Genomic DNA, 18,246 nt, shown 5'->3' with positions numbered 1-18,246 from the left:
CTCCAAAGAACTGCCAACACGCACAGACTTCTCCTTGCCAGTCAGCAGAAGGGTGTGTGTCAGTGTGGTAACAAGAATGGATGACAAACGCAAGACATCTGACCGTATTGTCAATAAAATTGTCTGACATCATGCTAGAGGAGGAGGCGATTGTGTCTGCCAGATTGTCTGCGACATAGCTCACACAGGTTATTGGCCTGGATGGATATTGTCTCGAAGAACTAACCAGATTAATGTCATTAATCAGCTTCTATAGTTACAGTGCATTCAGAAACTATTCAGACCCCCGGACTTTTTCCACATTTTGCTACGTTACAGCCTTATTCTAGAATTGATACAACTTGTTTTTCTACACACAATACCCTATAATGAAAAATATACATTTTTGCACATTTGTTAAATATAAAAAAATACAGTACCAGTCAAAGGTTTGGACACACCTCCTCATTCCAGGGTTTTTCTTTAGTTTTACTATTTTCTACATGGTAGAATAATAGTGAAGACATCAAAACTATGAAATAACATATATGGAATCATGTAGCAATCAAAAAAAGTGTTTAAACAAATCAAAATATATTTTATGTTTGAGATTCTTGGATGAGATAATTCCAAGAATGTCCAAGGCTGTCATCAAGGCAATAGGTGGCTACTTTGAAGAAGCAAGTTTTCATCAAGGATCTCTCTGTACTTTGGTCCGTTCATCTCTCCCTCGTCTCCCAGTCCCTGCCGCAGAAAAACATCTCCACAGCATGATGCTGCCACCACCATGCTTCATCGTAGCGATGGTGCCAGGTTTCCTCCAGACATGAAGCTTGGCATTCAGTCCAAAGACCTTCTCCTCTGATTGCTCAGTTTGGCCAGGTGGCCAGCTCTAGGAAGAGTCTCAGTGGTTCCAAACTTCTTCCATGTAATAATGATGGAGGCCACTGTGTTGTTGGGGATCTTCAATGCTGCAGAAGTGTTTTAGTACCCTTCTCCAGATCGGTGCCTCGACACAAGCCTGTCTCCGAGCTCTACGGTCAATTCCTTTGACTTCATGGCTTGATTTTGCTCTGATATGCACTGTCAACTGTGGGACCTTATATAGACAGGTGTGTGCCTTTTAAAATCATGTCCAATCAATTGAATTTACCACAGGTGGACTCCCATAAAGTTGTATAAACATCTCAAGGATGATCAATGGAAACAGGATGCACCTGAGCTAAATTCCGAGTCTCATAGCAAAGGGTCTGAATACTTATTTAAATATGGTATTTCTGGTTTTTTTATTATTTATTTTTTTATAAATTTGCAAGAATTTCCAAAAACCTGTTTTCGCCTCGTTATGGGGTATTGTGTATAGATTGAGAATTTTTTTTTTGCATTCCTTTTAGAATAACGCTGTAATGTAACAAAATGTGGAAAAAGGGAAGGGGTCTGAATACTTTCCAGAATGCACTGTATATTCTAGAATCTAACTATACATTGTATGTCATAATTCACACATACTGCTGTATTTGACCAACCATTGTCACACACACTGCAGTGTCAGATCATTGTAAGCTTTACATAGTGTACTTCAACCTGATAAATGTAGCCGCCTACTGAACAAGTCCCAAATAAAGGGACGCCACTATAGAATTTCTGTAGATTTCCCATCTACAGACTGTCAGTGTGTCGGAGTCCTCACTGTGTGTTCCTCACAAACACGCAACACCGCTGTTATTCTTTATACCTAACATCAAAGCTGTCTTGGAATTACACGTGTTGGAAGTGAGTGGTGAACGACATAATTTGAGAGCTTGTCTCATGCCTATGCTTACCTTAAAGCCTTGAACTACATTTTTTCAGCACTGCCTCTGGCAAGAGGGTAGAAACAACTTTAGTGCTTGTAAGAGAGGACTCTTAAACGTGTTATTTAAAGACTTTCATGTTGAGTGCGGGGCACCATTAGAACACTAAGTAGATAATGTTTGTAGCGTTTTTTATTACACGCTATAGCGATCATAAAGATTGAGCATTTGGATCCCCTTGAGTGGGTAGAAATTGTGTTGACACACGATGCTGTTGCGAGAGTGGATTACGTGGAACATCATCTATTTGTCAGTCATGTATAATATTGCTTACAGTGGCAAGTACAATATGGACCCCTGTGTGTTTTGTGAAGCGATACACTTGACTGTGTGTGAAAAGTGAAAAGTCCAACCTGATGTCATGTGCTACAGATTGTATTCAAAGCCACGCTTACAGTGATGACTTAGTGCCACAATACTACAGTATATTAAAAAGTCATGTAACATACTGACTGGTTTCCATGGAGCAAACGTTGCAATAGGAGATTAAAATGACTGATAAGAGTTGAATCTCTACAGTCAGTGTTTCCCCTAGGATTGCTTTCAATTGCCAGCAATTGACAATGTGCAAACAGGATACAGACAGGAGTCAATACACAGATTATATAATATAAATACAGTAAACATTCAACTCTGGAGCTGATTTACAGTGAAGAAAGACCTAGTTAAATAAATACAGTTAAAAATGAAAAAATATACAGTAGTACCATACTGAAGTGGATAGATTCTTTGATGTACCAGTGTTGTAATAGCAAAGTTGCTGCATTGCAGTATTTTTCAATACTTGACTGAATTATCGTGAGCCCAAGCTGCTTTAACAAATGGACATGAGATGCATGCTCTTTGTTCATTTGTGCCCAGATTTGAGATGCTTCATTTTCCTTTGAGGAATATATGTGCCGACTCTGAATGTTTACACATGGCACGTAAATGCACACACGTCCAGTGTTGTCTTGAGAGCCATTGGTGACAGTCACTCATCTCCACAGCTTGCACTCTCCGTTCCGTTTCAGTCTCCCAGCATGCACAGCAGCCGTCGGTTGTCAGGGTAACTGTTACACTCACCATGCTGTTTGTCCTAGGTTATGTCTACCCTCAGAACGGCGACAGGCACGGCGTCAAAGCTCGACTAATGAAGCTCTTACCGTGCTCCGCCGTCAAAAAGTCATCGGCCAGTAGCCAAAGCAAGTGACTTTCTCTCTCTCAGAACATCTATCTCTCTCCCAGAACATCTTTCTCTCTCACACTCTTTTTCTTTCTTTCCCCCCTTTACCTCTCTTTCCTCCTAAATATTATCCTACCTCCCACCCTTTACTCTGTGGTGTTGTAGTACAGTCAGTGAGGTTTTTGAAAGGAACCTCAGGCCAGCAGTCACTGCTTCTCCAGTCTCTTCTCTGGTGTCCTTATGTGGCTGGCCAATGGCCAGAGGCACCACCAAAGCAACATTTTTAGACACCTAATCCTTACTTCAGATTCTACACAAAATGTGGGACCTAATACCAAAGTCTAATCCCCCCCCTTTTCAAATCAATTTCAAACTTCACTGAGTGAGCTCCTTAATGTCATGAGAAATAAGATGCATAGGAAAAGACATGCAAGTGCCAATATGGAAGAACTGGGTTAGACACTGAGGGCGAAGTGTTAAGCTAAGTCTGATACAACTCACCTGTTCATTGTACTTTGTCTATTAAATAACACACACATGAATTGAAACCCTATGACTATATCATAACTGAGTCAGTAGAAACGGGTGAATCGTTAATCTGGGTTGTCTGTGTGTTCCTGTGTGTGTCCCATTCATCATCCAACCAGCTCACTGTAGAGTCAGACTCCATAGCGCTATTGAAGAATCACCGTCACGCAGTTTCTTACCTCACCGTGTGGTGCCAACACGCTCAGTGGACTGGACAGACTCACCATGGCCTTTGTGTGTGATTAATTGACTTGAAAGTGTGAGGGATGGCAGGATTTGATTACAGCAATCTGAGGACGACGAGCACCTTGTCATTAGCATAATAAACCAGATCACAAGATACTGTATTCTTTTGGAGTGGGAGCATAGGGTTTTCACCAACATCAAAGGGAAACTCTGAAATTGGCAGCATATGAGCTATGAGAGTGTCTTCCCTATCCTATTGATGCTTGTAGACACACACATACACACCAGCTCTTCGGCAGGTTAATCCAATACTGAGAAGAGACGTAGCATTTTGGCCACCATCCACAAGACTCCTCTCAGGGCTAATGAGAGGTGGTGAGACGCTGGCATACCTCAGGTGAGTGTGTGCAAGAGAGACTTTTCAAGTGCTCGGCTCTGAGGACAACCGCTGGCATTGACAGGCCCGAGACGGCGGCTGCCATCATTACAGGCCCATTAAAGCGCCTCTCCGAGTTCAACGGCCCCCATCTCGAGGAGGCTCCCTGCCAGAGGTCCCTTGTTCCTGGGTTTCGATAACGCTAATTACCTCTGCTGTGATATTTCATGAGGAGAGATCGGGACACCGCCAAGTGCTTGGGGGTTTTGCCTGGTTTTGTAGTGGAGGGACCAAGCAAGGATGTGAAAAGATCTTCCTCGATTGGTTGGCTTTGAAGTGTGCTTGAAGCCTAACCTTAAGCCTAATATCAAATAACATAAAATTGTAGGGATCATCAAGTGGGTATGGCTAAACTGACAATGAACGTACACTACTAGCCTATATTCTACCCCTCCTGAGACTGTGGCTGAGATTCACCTGGCTGTAGGCCTTTGTGTGAATGGCATTCCAATGGGATTACAATGGGATTACATTAGCAACATGGGTGATAAAAATGATCATATCAGATAGCAGCGACAGGTGGGCTGGTTCCAATACTTATTTGTATCCTCATTTGCTCCTCCCATAATAATCAAACATTTCAAAGTGGCTATAGACTCCTTTGGCTCACTATGGTGCTGCTATGGTAATGGTATGCTATCCCTACAATTATATAACAATAGCCTGTGAAGTAACTGGTTTCACAATATTTGCAGTGCTGTGCTTACTTAAGGATCCAGAATTAGCATGTTTAGAATGTGTTTGACATTCATATCATTAACGCCATTAACCTTGCTGCTTTAACACAAACTAGCATACGGTAGAGCATTATTGTTTCGTATAAATCCTTTGGTTAACGTGGCAAGTGTAAACTACACTGCTAATCTCTGTTCTTAGAGGGCGAGTCAGTGCTGTGAGACCTCTGTGGGCTCCAGAACGCTGTGTGGCACTGCAAAACTTACTGAAGTAGGACAGGACACACTTTTCTTTTATGGGTGAAATGCAGCCATTTGTGTTGAATTGTTCTGAATGAGTCAGATTCCTTCTTCCTCCTCTTCAGACAGCGTGGAAGATGAGTTGGAGCTGTCGGCCGTCCGCCATCGCCCCGAGGGTCTGGAGCAACTGGAGGCTTTGACCCGCTTCAACCGCAAGGAGCTGCAGATCCTCTACCGAGGCTTCAAGAACGTAAGTGGCCCAGTTTCACCACGCATCCAAAGCCATTGAAATAACGTGCATGGTCTTTTTTGTCTCACCGCTAAGGTCCTCCTCCATCCAGTCGAATTCGTGTCTCCATTCTTAGATAGCTATTTATTTATTTTTTTCCTACTATGGCCAGGTGTGTAGTCTACTTGCTACACTTGTTTTTCCTTTCTAAAGATGATCTGACCTATTGAACTTCATTTCGTCTGCCTTATTGAGCTCTTATTGGTGCAGGGGGAAACTTTTTTAAAACTTGTCCCCTGACCTTGGGTTCATGGCATTTCAACTCTGTCTATGGAATTGTAGGGGGGGGCATTGAAAGTATTCAATAGGTTTAATGGACCAAAAAATGTTATGTGTGATCTTCTGTCAAATGGCACAAGTGTACTCACAGTTGGAAGATGTCTCACTCGAGAATATTCTAGAGTACTCAAGGAACAATTAGGTCATACCTAGAATATATTCCATTCTAGTTTATGACTAACGTACAATCAGATGACACAAAGATCCTTAGAGAGGTATGTATACAATTGAAATCGTCACCTCTGTTGTGAACCGTAATGAGATGACCCAGAATGAATTTGACCCAAACTGTCTGGTGACAAATGGAAGAAGGGAGCCACGGTCTATGATACCTGCATCCTGAGTGGCCCTGGCCCCCATGGACCCTAACCTGAGACCCTGGGAGGACGGAGGTCAACTCTACCCATTAGCCCTTCACCACAGGAGACTGGAATTAGGGGTTGATAAGTGGTCTAATGAGTGAGGCGGCTGTTAATTGGCACCCTGTAATCTCCCCGACTCCTTTACCCAATGAGATCTCCCATCAAAAGATTTGTTAGACCCCTTCCGCTCTCCTACCTCTAGAGCTTTTGGTTTTGTCTCCTCTTCAACCAAGACCAGGGTTTTAAAGGTAGGCTCAGCGATATGACATAGATCCAGAAAGTTAGCGGTATAGTGGGTACATTTCTGCAACAACTAAGGCTGTTGAAGCGCGAGGATCAACTTCTCCGGTGGTTTGGTTCCCGTGACTACCACTATGTAACAGCCTGAAGGGAACCCGTGCACATGCGCAGATACTGTGTGTGACTGTGAGAGAGAATGTATTGCATCTCGCTCATTTCAATATCTGCGGTGCTGCTCATGGCAACGTCATTTTGCTGAGTACCTTTTTAAGGTGGCTTTAGGTCTTGCATGTTCAATAATAGTGGCCTCTCTCAGCAGAAGCTAGACCCATCACTTCTTAACTGCATGAAATATAGTTGAGGAAATCGATGCCTTTGCAGTCTGAATGGAGAATGTTTTATGTACGAATAGGCCCACGGGACATACGAGTGTTTAGCCATATGTATATATTCCCTTTGGAGGATAAGATGAAACGACTCAATATCGCCATCAGCCGGCCTTTGTGCTAGTCAAATACCTGATCTCTGGTTCACACTAACCCAGTGACAAGGGCAGAATAAAGGCAATATTTAAAACTAGCCAGACAAATGTAGTCTGGCACAGTCTCCATTACGAGCAATTTGGCTCTGTGTCTTTGACGTCTCAGACTTGGGTGCGAATCAAATGGCTCCAGGGTGAGCGTCCACGGGTGGTAGAATATCGTCTTTTTGAATGCCAGACTCCTGGTAATTGCAACCTAGATGTCATCACGTCTGACAAACTCTTCGGCGCTACTCAGGAATTCAGAGCCAGGGCATCGGCATGGGGCAGAAGATTGCCATCTCAGATTGTGACACATTCAATTCCATCAGTGGAGATGCCACTGTTCAAACCTCTGTCAATAACCTTATTTTCCCCATACATTTTCTTCCCAATCTTGCCGGGATGAGTCATTGAAACGAATTTCACATGCGGCTGGTTTTTGCATTCCACAAATTACAGTTATGATTTTGTTGTCATGGATGAGTTCATCTCACAAGCTTATCAAATGAATACAGATACATTGAGTCACCACGGGCCCGTTCAAGTTGTGAATGTGAATGCTGCTGACTATGTACTGGTAACTGCCAAAATAAAGAAAACACCAACATAAAGTGTCTAAATGGGGCGTTGGGTCACCATGAGCTGCCAGAACGCGCCTTGGCATAGCTTCTACAAGTGTCTGGAACTCTAGATGTGACACCATTCTTCCACAAGAAATTCCATGTTTTGTTGATGGTGGTTGAAAACGTTGTTTCGGCGCCGCTCAAGATTCTCCCTACTCAAATAACATTTTATTGGTCACATACACGTGGTTAGCAGAAGTTATTGCAAGTGTAGCAAAATGCTTGTGCTTCTAGTTCCAACAGTGCTGAAATATCTAACATGTAATCTAACACAACAACTACCTAATACACACACATCTAAGTAAAGGAATGGAATAAGAATATATACATATAAATATATGGATGAGCAATGACAGCAACAGCAAAATGGCAATGACATTGGCAAAATTAAATAGATGGTATAAAATACAGTATATACATATGAGATGAGTAATGCAAAATATGTAAACATTATTATCTGGGTCCCAGCTCTGATGCACCTGTACTGACCTCACCTTCTGGATGGTAGCGGAGTGAACAGGCAGTAGCTCGGATGGTTGTTGTCCTTGATGATCTTTTTGGCCTTCCTGTGACATTGGGTGCTGTAGGTGTCCTGGAAGGCAGGTAGTTTGCCCCGGTGATACGCTGTGCAGACCGCACCACCCTCTGGAGAGCCTTGCGGTTGTGAGCGGTTCAGTTGCCGTACCAGGTGGTGATACAGCCCGACAGGATGCTCTCAATTGTGCATCTGTAAAGGTTTGTGAGGGTTTTAGGTGACAAGCCAAATTTCTTCAGCCTCCTGAGGTGTGCATCCTGGAGTCAGAATGCACCTGAGCTCAATTTCGAGTCTCATAGCAAATGGTCTGAATACTTATGTAAATAAGGTATCTATGTTTTATTTTTAACAAGAACGCAAACATTTCTAAAAACTTGTCATTGTGGGGTATTGTTTGTAGGTTGAGGATATTTTATTTCATCCATTTAAGAATAAGGCTATCGTAACAAATTGTGGAAAAAGTCTAGGGGTCTGAATACTTTCCAAATGCATTGTATGAAGTCTTGCAGAGTGGAAATGCAGTGTTGCACCTTCTTCACCACACTGTCTGTGTGGGTGGACCATTTCAATTTGTCCGTGATGTGTACGCCTACATACGCCTCGTGTCTGAGCCGTTGAATTGCGACTACACTTTTTCTCTATACTGACATTTCACTTGTTTGATTGCCTTGCAGAGAGAATAACTACACTGTGTGTATTCGTCCATATTCCCAGTCACCTTTCCATGGTTAAATGCGGTGGTTCGTGCTTTCAGTTTTTATTATGGCGAGGTGTGTGTTGATAGTTCAATTGGGTTGAGATCTGGTGACTGAGACACACACACTCTTTAAACTCCCTATGCTCCTTTGAGGCCCCTCTTTCAAGGTCAGCGAGATCTCTTCTAGCCGTGGTATCCAAAATAATGGGCAACTGGGGATTTTTGCATTGTACGGTAGAAAGGAGGAGGACCTTATTTGGTTTGGAGCCCAGCCATTCTTCATTACATTCACATTTAGTCGCTATGTACTATTAGCGTTGACATCTGTAATCTCCCAACAGTCCCTGGGGTTTCAAGGATGGCGTGAACACACTGCATTTCCACTCTGCAAGACTCACAAACATACAGTATTTTGACTAGCAGACAATAGAGGTGAAATAAGGGAAGCGGTATAAAATCCCGACGTGCTGTAACCATTCTCAGTGTAACTCCTCTATAGCCTCATGCAGCGTGAACAAAAAGTGGGAGGGTTGACAAGAACACAAAAGTTTTAATTAGCAGTAGCTTTGCAGAACAACAAAGGCTTTAAAGAATAATGGTCTATGTCGAACTTTGTGTCTGCACAGCAGAAACCTTGATTTGTTTAGGTATAAAAGGAATAGGTTTGAAGTTGATTCAGCTCTCTAGTACTCTCTCCGTTGTACATCTCTCGAAATGTGTGGTAACCAAATGATATAATGTAAGGGAAGGTTTGGTTTTGCATTTGATAGAAACATGTTTGTAATCACTGTGCTGTGTCCACAATAATGACCATGGCCTCAGATGACCTGTGCAAAACCCTGAAATTGCTCTTTCATTGAATGGCATTTTCAAATGACCAAATATCTGAGGTACATTAGAATTACTGTAATATCCATGATTTTGCATTCGTAAAATATGCTGTATTTATTACAGTGACAGCCTCAAAGTGTAACCAAGAATTTCCCACCACAGTACTTTCAAAGCCAGGAATAGATCATGCTTACGTAGACAGTATAATCAGAGAGGTCAGAGATTAACCCCACAACACCCTTCACAGCTCCCTTACACTTCACTGTTCACCGAATCATGTCACGAAACAGCCAAAATAAAAACCTGTGACCTACTTAGTTCAAACTTTATTTCTTTGCCTGCTTTTCCATTCAGGGACTTCTTGACCTAAGCTACTCCTGAAAGGATATTAAAATGGGTTTATTAAACAACAAATAAGAAGCAACAAGGGACACAGTGTAGCACACCTCTGAGAATCAAAGTCTGAAATACAAGTGTCCCCATGAGATTTCCCCAGTGGATATGTCCCCCTGAAATATAATATGGAAGTGCAAAGGGTAATGTCCTACTCCGTTTCAAAACGCTGATCTTTATAGATTTGAAATAAAAAAAACTTAGATGGACGAAGAGACAAAAGTGAAGTTGGCAGTTTCTTGCAGGTTCTTGAGCCTAGCTTTTTGATGGAATCGATAGAAAATATTTTTGTTGTCTCTTTCAGCAGGCTTGCCCACTTGACCTGTCTTCGCTGCCTTTATCCAAACCCTCTCCTCTAAATGTATCTGTTAGCCATTTTAGATGTATGTTCGCCATGAAAAGCAACACATGCAGCAAAGTGTGGCATGTTGTGTGATCTGAAGTAAACATGTTATTGTTCGGGTGCTTAAATTTGGGTCAATTGGCTGGATTCCAAACCTACATTCTCCCTGCCCTTGTTGACTTGCCATCATCACGTTGGATTGACTGCATACATTAAGCAATGTTATTGAATCGCATATATGCTTTCATCTATATGGTCTCCTCAAATGTGCTCGGTCGAGTTACTGCACTGTATAAAGGGCAGAGGTAGGAAATTTTTTGGTTTGGAACAAATTCTTCATTACTTTCACATTTAGTCACTAAGTCCAATTAGTTTTGACATCTAATGTCCCAACAGTCCCTGGGATTTTGAGGATAGTGTGAACAAACTGTATTTCCACTCTATTTTGACCAGCAGACAATAGAGGTGAGCTAAGGGAAGTGTTTTAATGTCTCAACATACTGTAACCCTTCTGAGTGTAATTACTCGATATGCCCTCATGCAGCGTGAACAAGAGGTGGGGGGGGGGGGGGGTTTGACAAGAACACAAAACATCATTTTAATTAGCAGTACTGTAGCTTTGCAGAACAACAAAGGCTCAAATAAATATTGTCTACGTCAAACTTTGTCTGTAGAGGAGAAACCTTTTTGTTTAGGTACACAGCTCTCTAGTACTCTCTTGTACAATCTCTTGTACAATTTATCTAATGTGTGGGAAGGTTTGGTTTTGCATTTGATAAAAACATATTTGTTTCTATCACACCTTTTTTGGAGTATCCCGTGGACCATTAAGAGTGCCATAATACACGGGAGCTATAATCAACGATCTAAACACAAACTCATGTGCCACACAGCTGATCGAATGCCTGCTGGTGTTGATGTGATTTGCCTCTCGACAAGTCGAGGCAGCCCTTAAAGTCTGAGGGTGCCACCTACCAGCCTTGTTTATGTAGTTGGCCCTCACCCACAAACATCGATACAGCAGCTGTGGCCCACACAATTACCAACCTTCGCTGTCTCCCTCAGATTTGATACAGTTTTGCATGCATGGGCGAGTTCTCTAAATGTTGTAAGTGACCGGTTGCGGGCCAATTTATATTTTGTTTGTGCCAACTTAGTTGTGTTCGCGTCAAGTTCATTCAGTTTGTCAAGTTCACTTTATTTCTATCCAATTTCTTATTGTTTTGGGGGTATTGCACCACATTGCCACCGTAGCAATGACCGGTGCTACCTCAGTATTCATAGCGATAAAATAACACTGTGGATTTCCAAACAAATCAATTCTAAGAGCTTTAACGAGCAAGTTATTGTGTTTCATTTGAAAACAGCATAACATTTTGTAAAAGCTGAATATGTGTCTTAATTCATGAGGGGATTGTCTCTGTAGCTATTACCAAGAAGCTTGATCTTGCGAGTTTATATAACATTAGCAACTCAGCTTGGCACATCTTAGATAGTTAACTTAATAATTAGTCATGCATTTCATACAAGTGTAACTTGATCACCTCACTTAAGTTGCGCTGCAGGAGTGACTCATCTTATGAAGCACCCATTTTGCTTGTTGTGCTTCTTTGTAAACAAACACACCCGACTGGCTTAAACCGCTGTTTTGGGAAATGAGAGGTGGCGAGTACCGGTAAGCTTCATATTGAAAAAGTTTCAGAATGAAAAATCTAACGGGAGAAACGATGAACGCAATCTATTGTATATATTACCGAGTGCACAAGTTTAAATAAATACCTGCAGTCAAGTACTAATATTCAAAGCCCAAAAAACATCACTTACCAGAATGCTAACAAAATGCTAACAAGTACTAAGGAATCGTCATAGAGAATGCTAACTCAATGCTAATGAGCACATTGAGAACAATTTGTACAGTTTCTGACCTAATCAATTAAGTAACTTAAAAACGCTACACAGTTTGTTTCATGCTCAAAACAAATATTAGCCTGCAAGGGTCTTGATCCAGGAGGGGATTCTATGCTGTTACTAAGCAAATGCTTGATTTTGGAAGAAGCCCACCACTTAACTAGATAGCTAACTAGCTACTAAATTAGCAAGGTATTTAGAACATTTTAGACACTTCACTTAATAGTTCTAAGATATTTAGCTGGCAAACATTTAGTTGTGAATTCTATAGTGTAATTAGATCACCTGGAGTATCCTGCATGATGGTGAGTGAGTCACAAGGCTCCGGTGTCGCTGTGTGCTTGTAAACAAACATCACCTGACTGGACTACCGTAAGGTACATAATAATGTGACAGGTGAAATGAAGAATGCAATGTTCTTTAGCTTCTTACGTATGGCACAAGTTGACTGCAGGTATTTACATGAAAAGTAGCTACAAATATTCACATTTTCAAGTTAACGGTTTTGACAGTATTGAAAAACCTTCCTGTGGCTTTTTCCAAATACCAAATACCTAGGGTATATACGGTATACCGCTAAAGCCTAGTCTATCCTATATCTGAGATTAATAAACGTCCCTTTTTCAGGACCCTGTCTTTCAAAGATAGTTCGTAAAAATCCAAATAACTTCACAGGTCTTCATTGTAAAGGATTTAAACAAGGTTTCCCATGCTTGTTCAATGAACCATAAACAACTCATGAACATGCACCTGTGGAACGGTCGTTAAGACACTAACAGCTTACAGACGGTAGGCAATTAAGGTCACAGTTATGAAAACTTAGGACACTAAAGAGGCCTTTGTACTGACTCTGAAAAACACCAAAAGAAAGATGCCCAGGGTCCCTGCTCATCTGCGTGAACGTGCCTTAGGCATGCTGCAAGGAGGCATGAGGAATGCAGATGTGGTCAGGGCAATAAATTGCAATGTCTGTACTGTGAGAGGCCCAAGACAGCGCTACAGGGAGACAGGATGGACAGCTGATCATCCTCGCAGTGGCAGAGGGTAGGTAACAACATCTCCACCCTGCTGATCCTCAACACTGGGGCCCCACAAGAGTGCGTTCTGAGCCCTCTCCTGTACTCCCTGTTCACCCACGACTGCGTGGCTATGCACACCTCCAACTCAATCATCAAGTTTGCGGCCTACAGTGGTAGGCTTGATTACAAACAACGACGAGACGGCCTACAGGGAGGAGGTGAGGGACCTCGGAGTGTGGTGTCAGGAAAATAAATGATAAATAAATGATTGTGGACTTCAGGAAACAGCAGAGGGAGCACCCCCCTATCCACATTGATGGGACAGTAGTGGTGAGGGTAGTAAGTTTTAAGTTCCTCGGCGTACACATCACGGACAAACTGAATTGGTCCACCCACACAGACAGCGTCGTGAAGACGCCCAACCTCAGCAGGCTGAAGAAATGTGGCTTGTCACCAAAAGCCCTCACAAACTTCTACAGATGCACAATCGAGAGCATCCTGTCGGGCTGTATCACCGCCTGGTATGGCAACTGCTCCGCCCACAGTCATAAGGCTCTCCAGAGGGTAGTGAGGTCTGCACAACCGGGGTCAAACTACCTGCCATCCAGGACACCTACACCACCCGATGTCACAGGAAGGCCATAAAGATCATCAAGGACAACAACCACCCGAGCCACTGCCTGTTCACCCCGCTATCATCCAGAAGGTGAGGTCAGTACAGGTGCATCAAAGCAGGGACCGAGAGACTGAAAAACAGCTTCTATCTCAAGGCCATCAGACTGTTAAACAGCTACCACTAACATTGAGTGGCTGCTGCCGACACACTGACTCAACTCCAGCCACTTTAATAATGGGAATTGATGGAAATTGATGTAAAATATATCACTAGCCACTTTAAACAATGCTACTTAATATAATGTTTACATACCCTACATTACTCATCTCATATGTATATGTATACACTGTACTCTATATCATCTACTGCATCTTTATATAATACATGTATCACTAGCCACTTTAAACTATGCCACTTGTTTACATACCCTACATTACTCATATATATATACTATACTCGAAACCATCTACTGCATCTTGCCTATGCCGTTCTGTACCATCACTCATTCATATATCTTTATGTACATATTATTTATCCGTTTACACTTGTGTGTGAATAAGGTAGTAGTTTTGGAATTGTTAGGTTAGATTTCTCGTTGGTTATTACTGCATTGTCGGAACTAGAAGCACAAGCATTTCGCTACACTCGCATTAACATCTGCTAACCATGTGTATGTGACAAATACATTTGATTTGATTTGTAACAACACCTGCACGGGATCGCTACATCACACCTGCGGGACAGGTACAGGAGTTACACCAGGAACGCACAATCCTTCCATCAGTGCTCAGACATTCCACAATAGGCTGAGAGAGGCTGGACTGAGGGTTGTAGGCCTGTTGTAAGGCAGGTCCTCACCAGACATCATCGGCAACAATGTCGCCTATGGGCACAAACCCACCGTCGCTGGACCAGACAGGACTGGCAAAACGTGCTCTTAACTGACAAGTCGCGGTTTTGTCTCACCAGGGGTGATGGTCGGATTCGCGTTACACAGAGGCCTGTACTTTGGAGCGGGATCGATTTGGAGGTGGAGGGTCCGTCATGGTCTGGGACAGTGTGTCACAGCATGATCGGACTGAGCTTGTTGTCATTGCAGGCAATCTCAATACTGTGCTTTACAGGGAAGACATTCTCCTCCCTCATGTGGTACCCTTCCTGCAGGCTCATCCTGACATGACCCTCCAGCATGGCAATGCCACCAGCCATACTATTCGTTCTTTGCGTGCTTTCCTGCAAGGAATGTCAGTGTTCTGCCAGCGAAGAGCCCGGATCTCAATCCCATTGAGCATGTCTAGGACCTGTTGGATCGGAGGGTGAGGGCTAGGGCCATTCCCCCCAGAAATGTCTGGGAACTTGCAGGTGCCTTGGTGGAAGAGTGGGGTAACATCTCACAGCAGGAATTGGCAAATCTGGTGCAGTCCATGAGGAGGAAATGCACTGCAGTACTTAATGCAGTTGGTGGCCACATGAATATATGTTTTACACATACTGTATTTAACCCCTTTTTTAGGCACTAAACTACTTCCATTCACTTGTTTAACTGGTGTAAATGTCTGACTTCAACTGGCTACCTTCGGACTAGTCTTGTAAAACAATCAACATGTACAGTTGAAGTCAGACATTTACATACACTTAGGTTGGAGTCATTAAAACTCATTTTTCAACCACTCCACAAATTTCTTGTTAACAAACTATAGTTTTGGCAAGTCGATTTGGCCATCTACTTTAAATTAGTTTAAATGTATTTGGCTAAGGTGTATGTAAACTTCCGACTTCAACTCTACGTGTTCGTGAGTCATCTTTCCGTAGAGGCGTCATTAGTGTGTAGCCCGAGCTGTTCGGATGCTACATTCAAAAGTTGGCAGATTGGCGGGACCGACTTCAGACGAGTCCCGTAACGCTTGTGAGGATCGTAGAACACCATCGTATTCATCATCGTTCGGGCGCTTTGTTTTTATGGGATTTCTGCGGGGGTGCCGACGTCAACTCTAGGGGTTAAAGGCATATGGCATCTTGAGCTGGGAATCCATTCATGTCCTTTAGATTACGAAATGAGACACAAGCAATATTATTTACATTATCCGAATGATATTTTGTATGTGTAAATAAAATATTGATATTCTAGTTCTGTCTTGTTGTACAGAGACGAGATAAAAGTTGAATTGTATGCTGCTGCTCATTGTTTACAGACGAGAATGAAAGGAAACAGTTATTCATGTCAAGCATTCTTTTTAAAAGGTGTCCTTGGTGGATATCTAAACAGAAATTGAGCACAATTTTTCTAGCTTGTAAGAAACAAAAGCTAGATTGCATTGACAATAGCTCCAGAGGTTAGGCCTTTGTGATAATATAATTTTACAGATTTCCATTGCGCTGACAAGGGCAGATACATGTATACCTCTGGACTTGTGCAGAGGGCGTCTTCCTCATTTGATAAGAGGCCCCACAAACCCTATTTTCTTCTCAAAAAGGACATCACCATTCACCACAAACCCTTTCATATCCCTATTTCATTTTGGTTATTGTGAACTGTACACACTTTTCTCAACACTCTTTTGGTTGATAATGGCCAGCCTAATGCATCTGATATACTGTAGTTCTGTGCTGTTAGGTGAAGACCGCTCCCCACTGAATGCCAGTGTATTTGCCTGAAACACATTTCCTAATGGGTTCCAGTCATGAACTCCTCTTACTGTTTTATGGATTAATTGTACCCATCTCACTGTTTTGACTGGCCAATTGTGCGCCGCCCTATGGGACTCCCAATCAAGGCCAGTTGTGATACAGCCTGGAATCGAACCAGGGTCTGTAGTGACGCCTCTAGCACTGAGTCCTATTATCAGTAAATCAAGAAAACCACACTACAAGTATACTAAACAAAAATATTAACAACGTGCAACAATTTCAAACATTTTACTGAGTTATTTCTGCGTCAGTAAGACACGTGAGGCCCAACTTTTATCAACACGTCTCCTTCGCCACTAGGATAAAGACCACTGCTACTCAACCCACAACTAAACATTCAAGGCCCCCCCTTTGGCAAATCAGATCATGTGTCTATGCTCCTGTTTCCAGGAAGTACCAGCGACTCGCTCTGTAGAGAAATCGTCCTTCCGAGTAAGAGGCTATGTTGCAGGACTGCTTTGCTAGCGCTGACTGGAATATGATTCGGGACTCCAGAGATAGCATCGACTAGCTAACCACCTCCGTCTTGGGCTTCATCAGGAAATGCATCGCCGACATTGTCACGCTACAAGCCCTGTATTAACCCAGGGATTGAACACCACCCTCCTACTACAATTATCATTGATTAGATTTATTACGCCACTGTCCATTGATTTCTATTAACATTTATCATGGTACTGGTCACACTTACTCCTGTTCACATGTGTATATATTACCATTAGTATGTATATAATCCTACTACCAGTCACCTTTCAGCCCCATTTTTTTACCAGGTGAATTGACTGGAACACATTCTCATTTACAGCAACGACCTGGGGAATAGTTACAGGGATGAATGAACCAATTGTAAGCTGGGGATGATTAGATGACAGTGTTAGGGCCAGATTGAGAATTTAGCCAGGACACCAGGGTTAACACCCCCTACTCTTACATTAAGTGCCATGGGATTTTTAGTGACCACAGAGAGTCAGGACAGCCGTTTAATGTTCCACTCAAAAGACAGGCACACTACACAGGGCAATGTCCCCAATCACTGCCCTGGTGATTTGGGAAATGGCGCCTCCTACTGGCCCTCGAACACCACTTCCTGCAGCATCTGGTCTCCCATCCAGTGACCAACCCTGCTTCGCTTCAGAAGCAAGCCAACAGTGGGATGCAGGGTGGTATGCTGCTGTTTACATATATATCCTACTACCAGTCACTTTTTATGTATTAACTCAACTCAACCACTCCAGTACCCCTGCACATTGAATGGCACTGGCACTGATCTGTATATACTTTTTGCAGTTTTTTTAGTCTTAAACGTTTTATTCTGTTTTATCACTGCAATGTAAGAATTTCATTGTACTGTTTACACGTAACAAATAAACTTTAAAAACTTGAAAGGCTACGGCGGTCTTTTTCTAAGCAGTACAAAATATTGCTTTTTTCATGTCTTGCAGCATGGGGTTGGCCATGTCAGAGGCAAATTAAGAATGCCTTGTGCGTCTGAATCAAATGGAATGATATTCTCTTTTCCTTGCAGGAGTGCCCTAGTGGTGTGGTCAACGAAGACACCTTCAAAGACATCTACTCCCAGTTCTTTCCACAGGGAGGTATGTTGACACATCTGGTGAGAATTGTTCATTTGGATGGACAAAATGTGTTCGGCCAAAGGTGTGCTTTTTCTTTTGATTAGCCAGTGGAATTGGGTCATTGGAATTGGTATGACTGGAAAGACAGGGGTTTGGGTTCTTGGAAATAAGCACCTGAGCACCTGAACCTTCTGTGGCACATCGATATTCAGTTAATTCAGCTCACAAAGCCCAAAGGTAAAGTCATGTTCTTCTACTTCGAAGT

At 42.6% G+C, this 18,246-nt stretch overlaps 1 protein-coding gene across 1 annotated transcript in view; it reads left to right on the top strand.

Moving 5' to 3' along the window:
- LOC109906514 (Kv channel-interacting protein 4) overlaps window positions 1-18,246 on the top strand; it is a 257,056-nt gene that overhangs the window by 232,630 nt on the left and 6,180 nt on the right. The window contains exons 2-3 of the mRNA XM_020504237.2: window positions 5,187-5,311; window positions 17,933-18,002. Coding sequence (XP_020359826.1) covers window positions 5,187-5,311; window positions 17,933-18,002 — 195 coding nt within the window. The remainder of the gene's footprint in view (window positions 1-5,186; window positions 5,312-17,932; window positions 18,003-18,246) is intronic.

Source organism: Oncorhynchus kisutch, linkage group LG16 (genome assembly GCF_002021735.2).
Source record: "Oncorhynchus kisutch isolate 150728-3 linkage group LG16, Okis_V2, whole genome shotgun sequence".
Taxonomy (NCBI): Eukaryota; Metazoa; Chordata; class Actinopteri; order Salmoniformes; family Salmonidae; genus Oncorhynchus; species Oncorhynchus kisutch.
The sequence above is the reverse complement of the archived record's forward strand: the minus strand, read 5'-3'. Positions and strand labels throughout refer to the sequence as shown.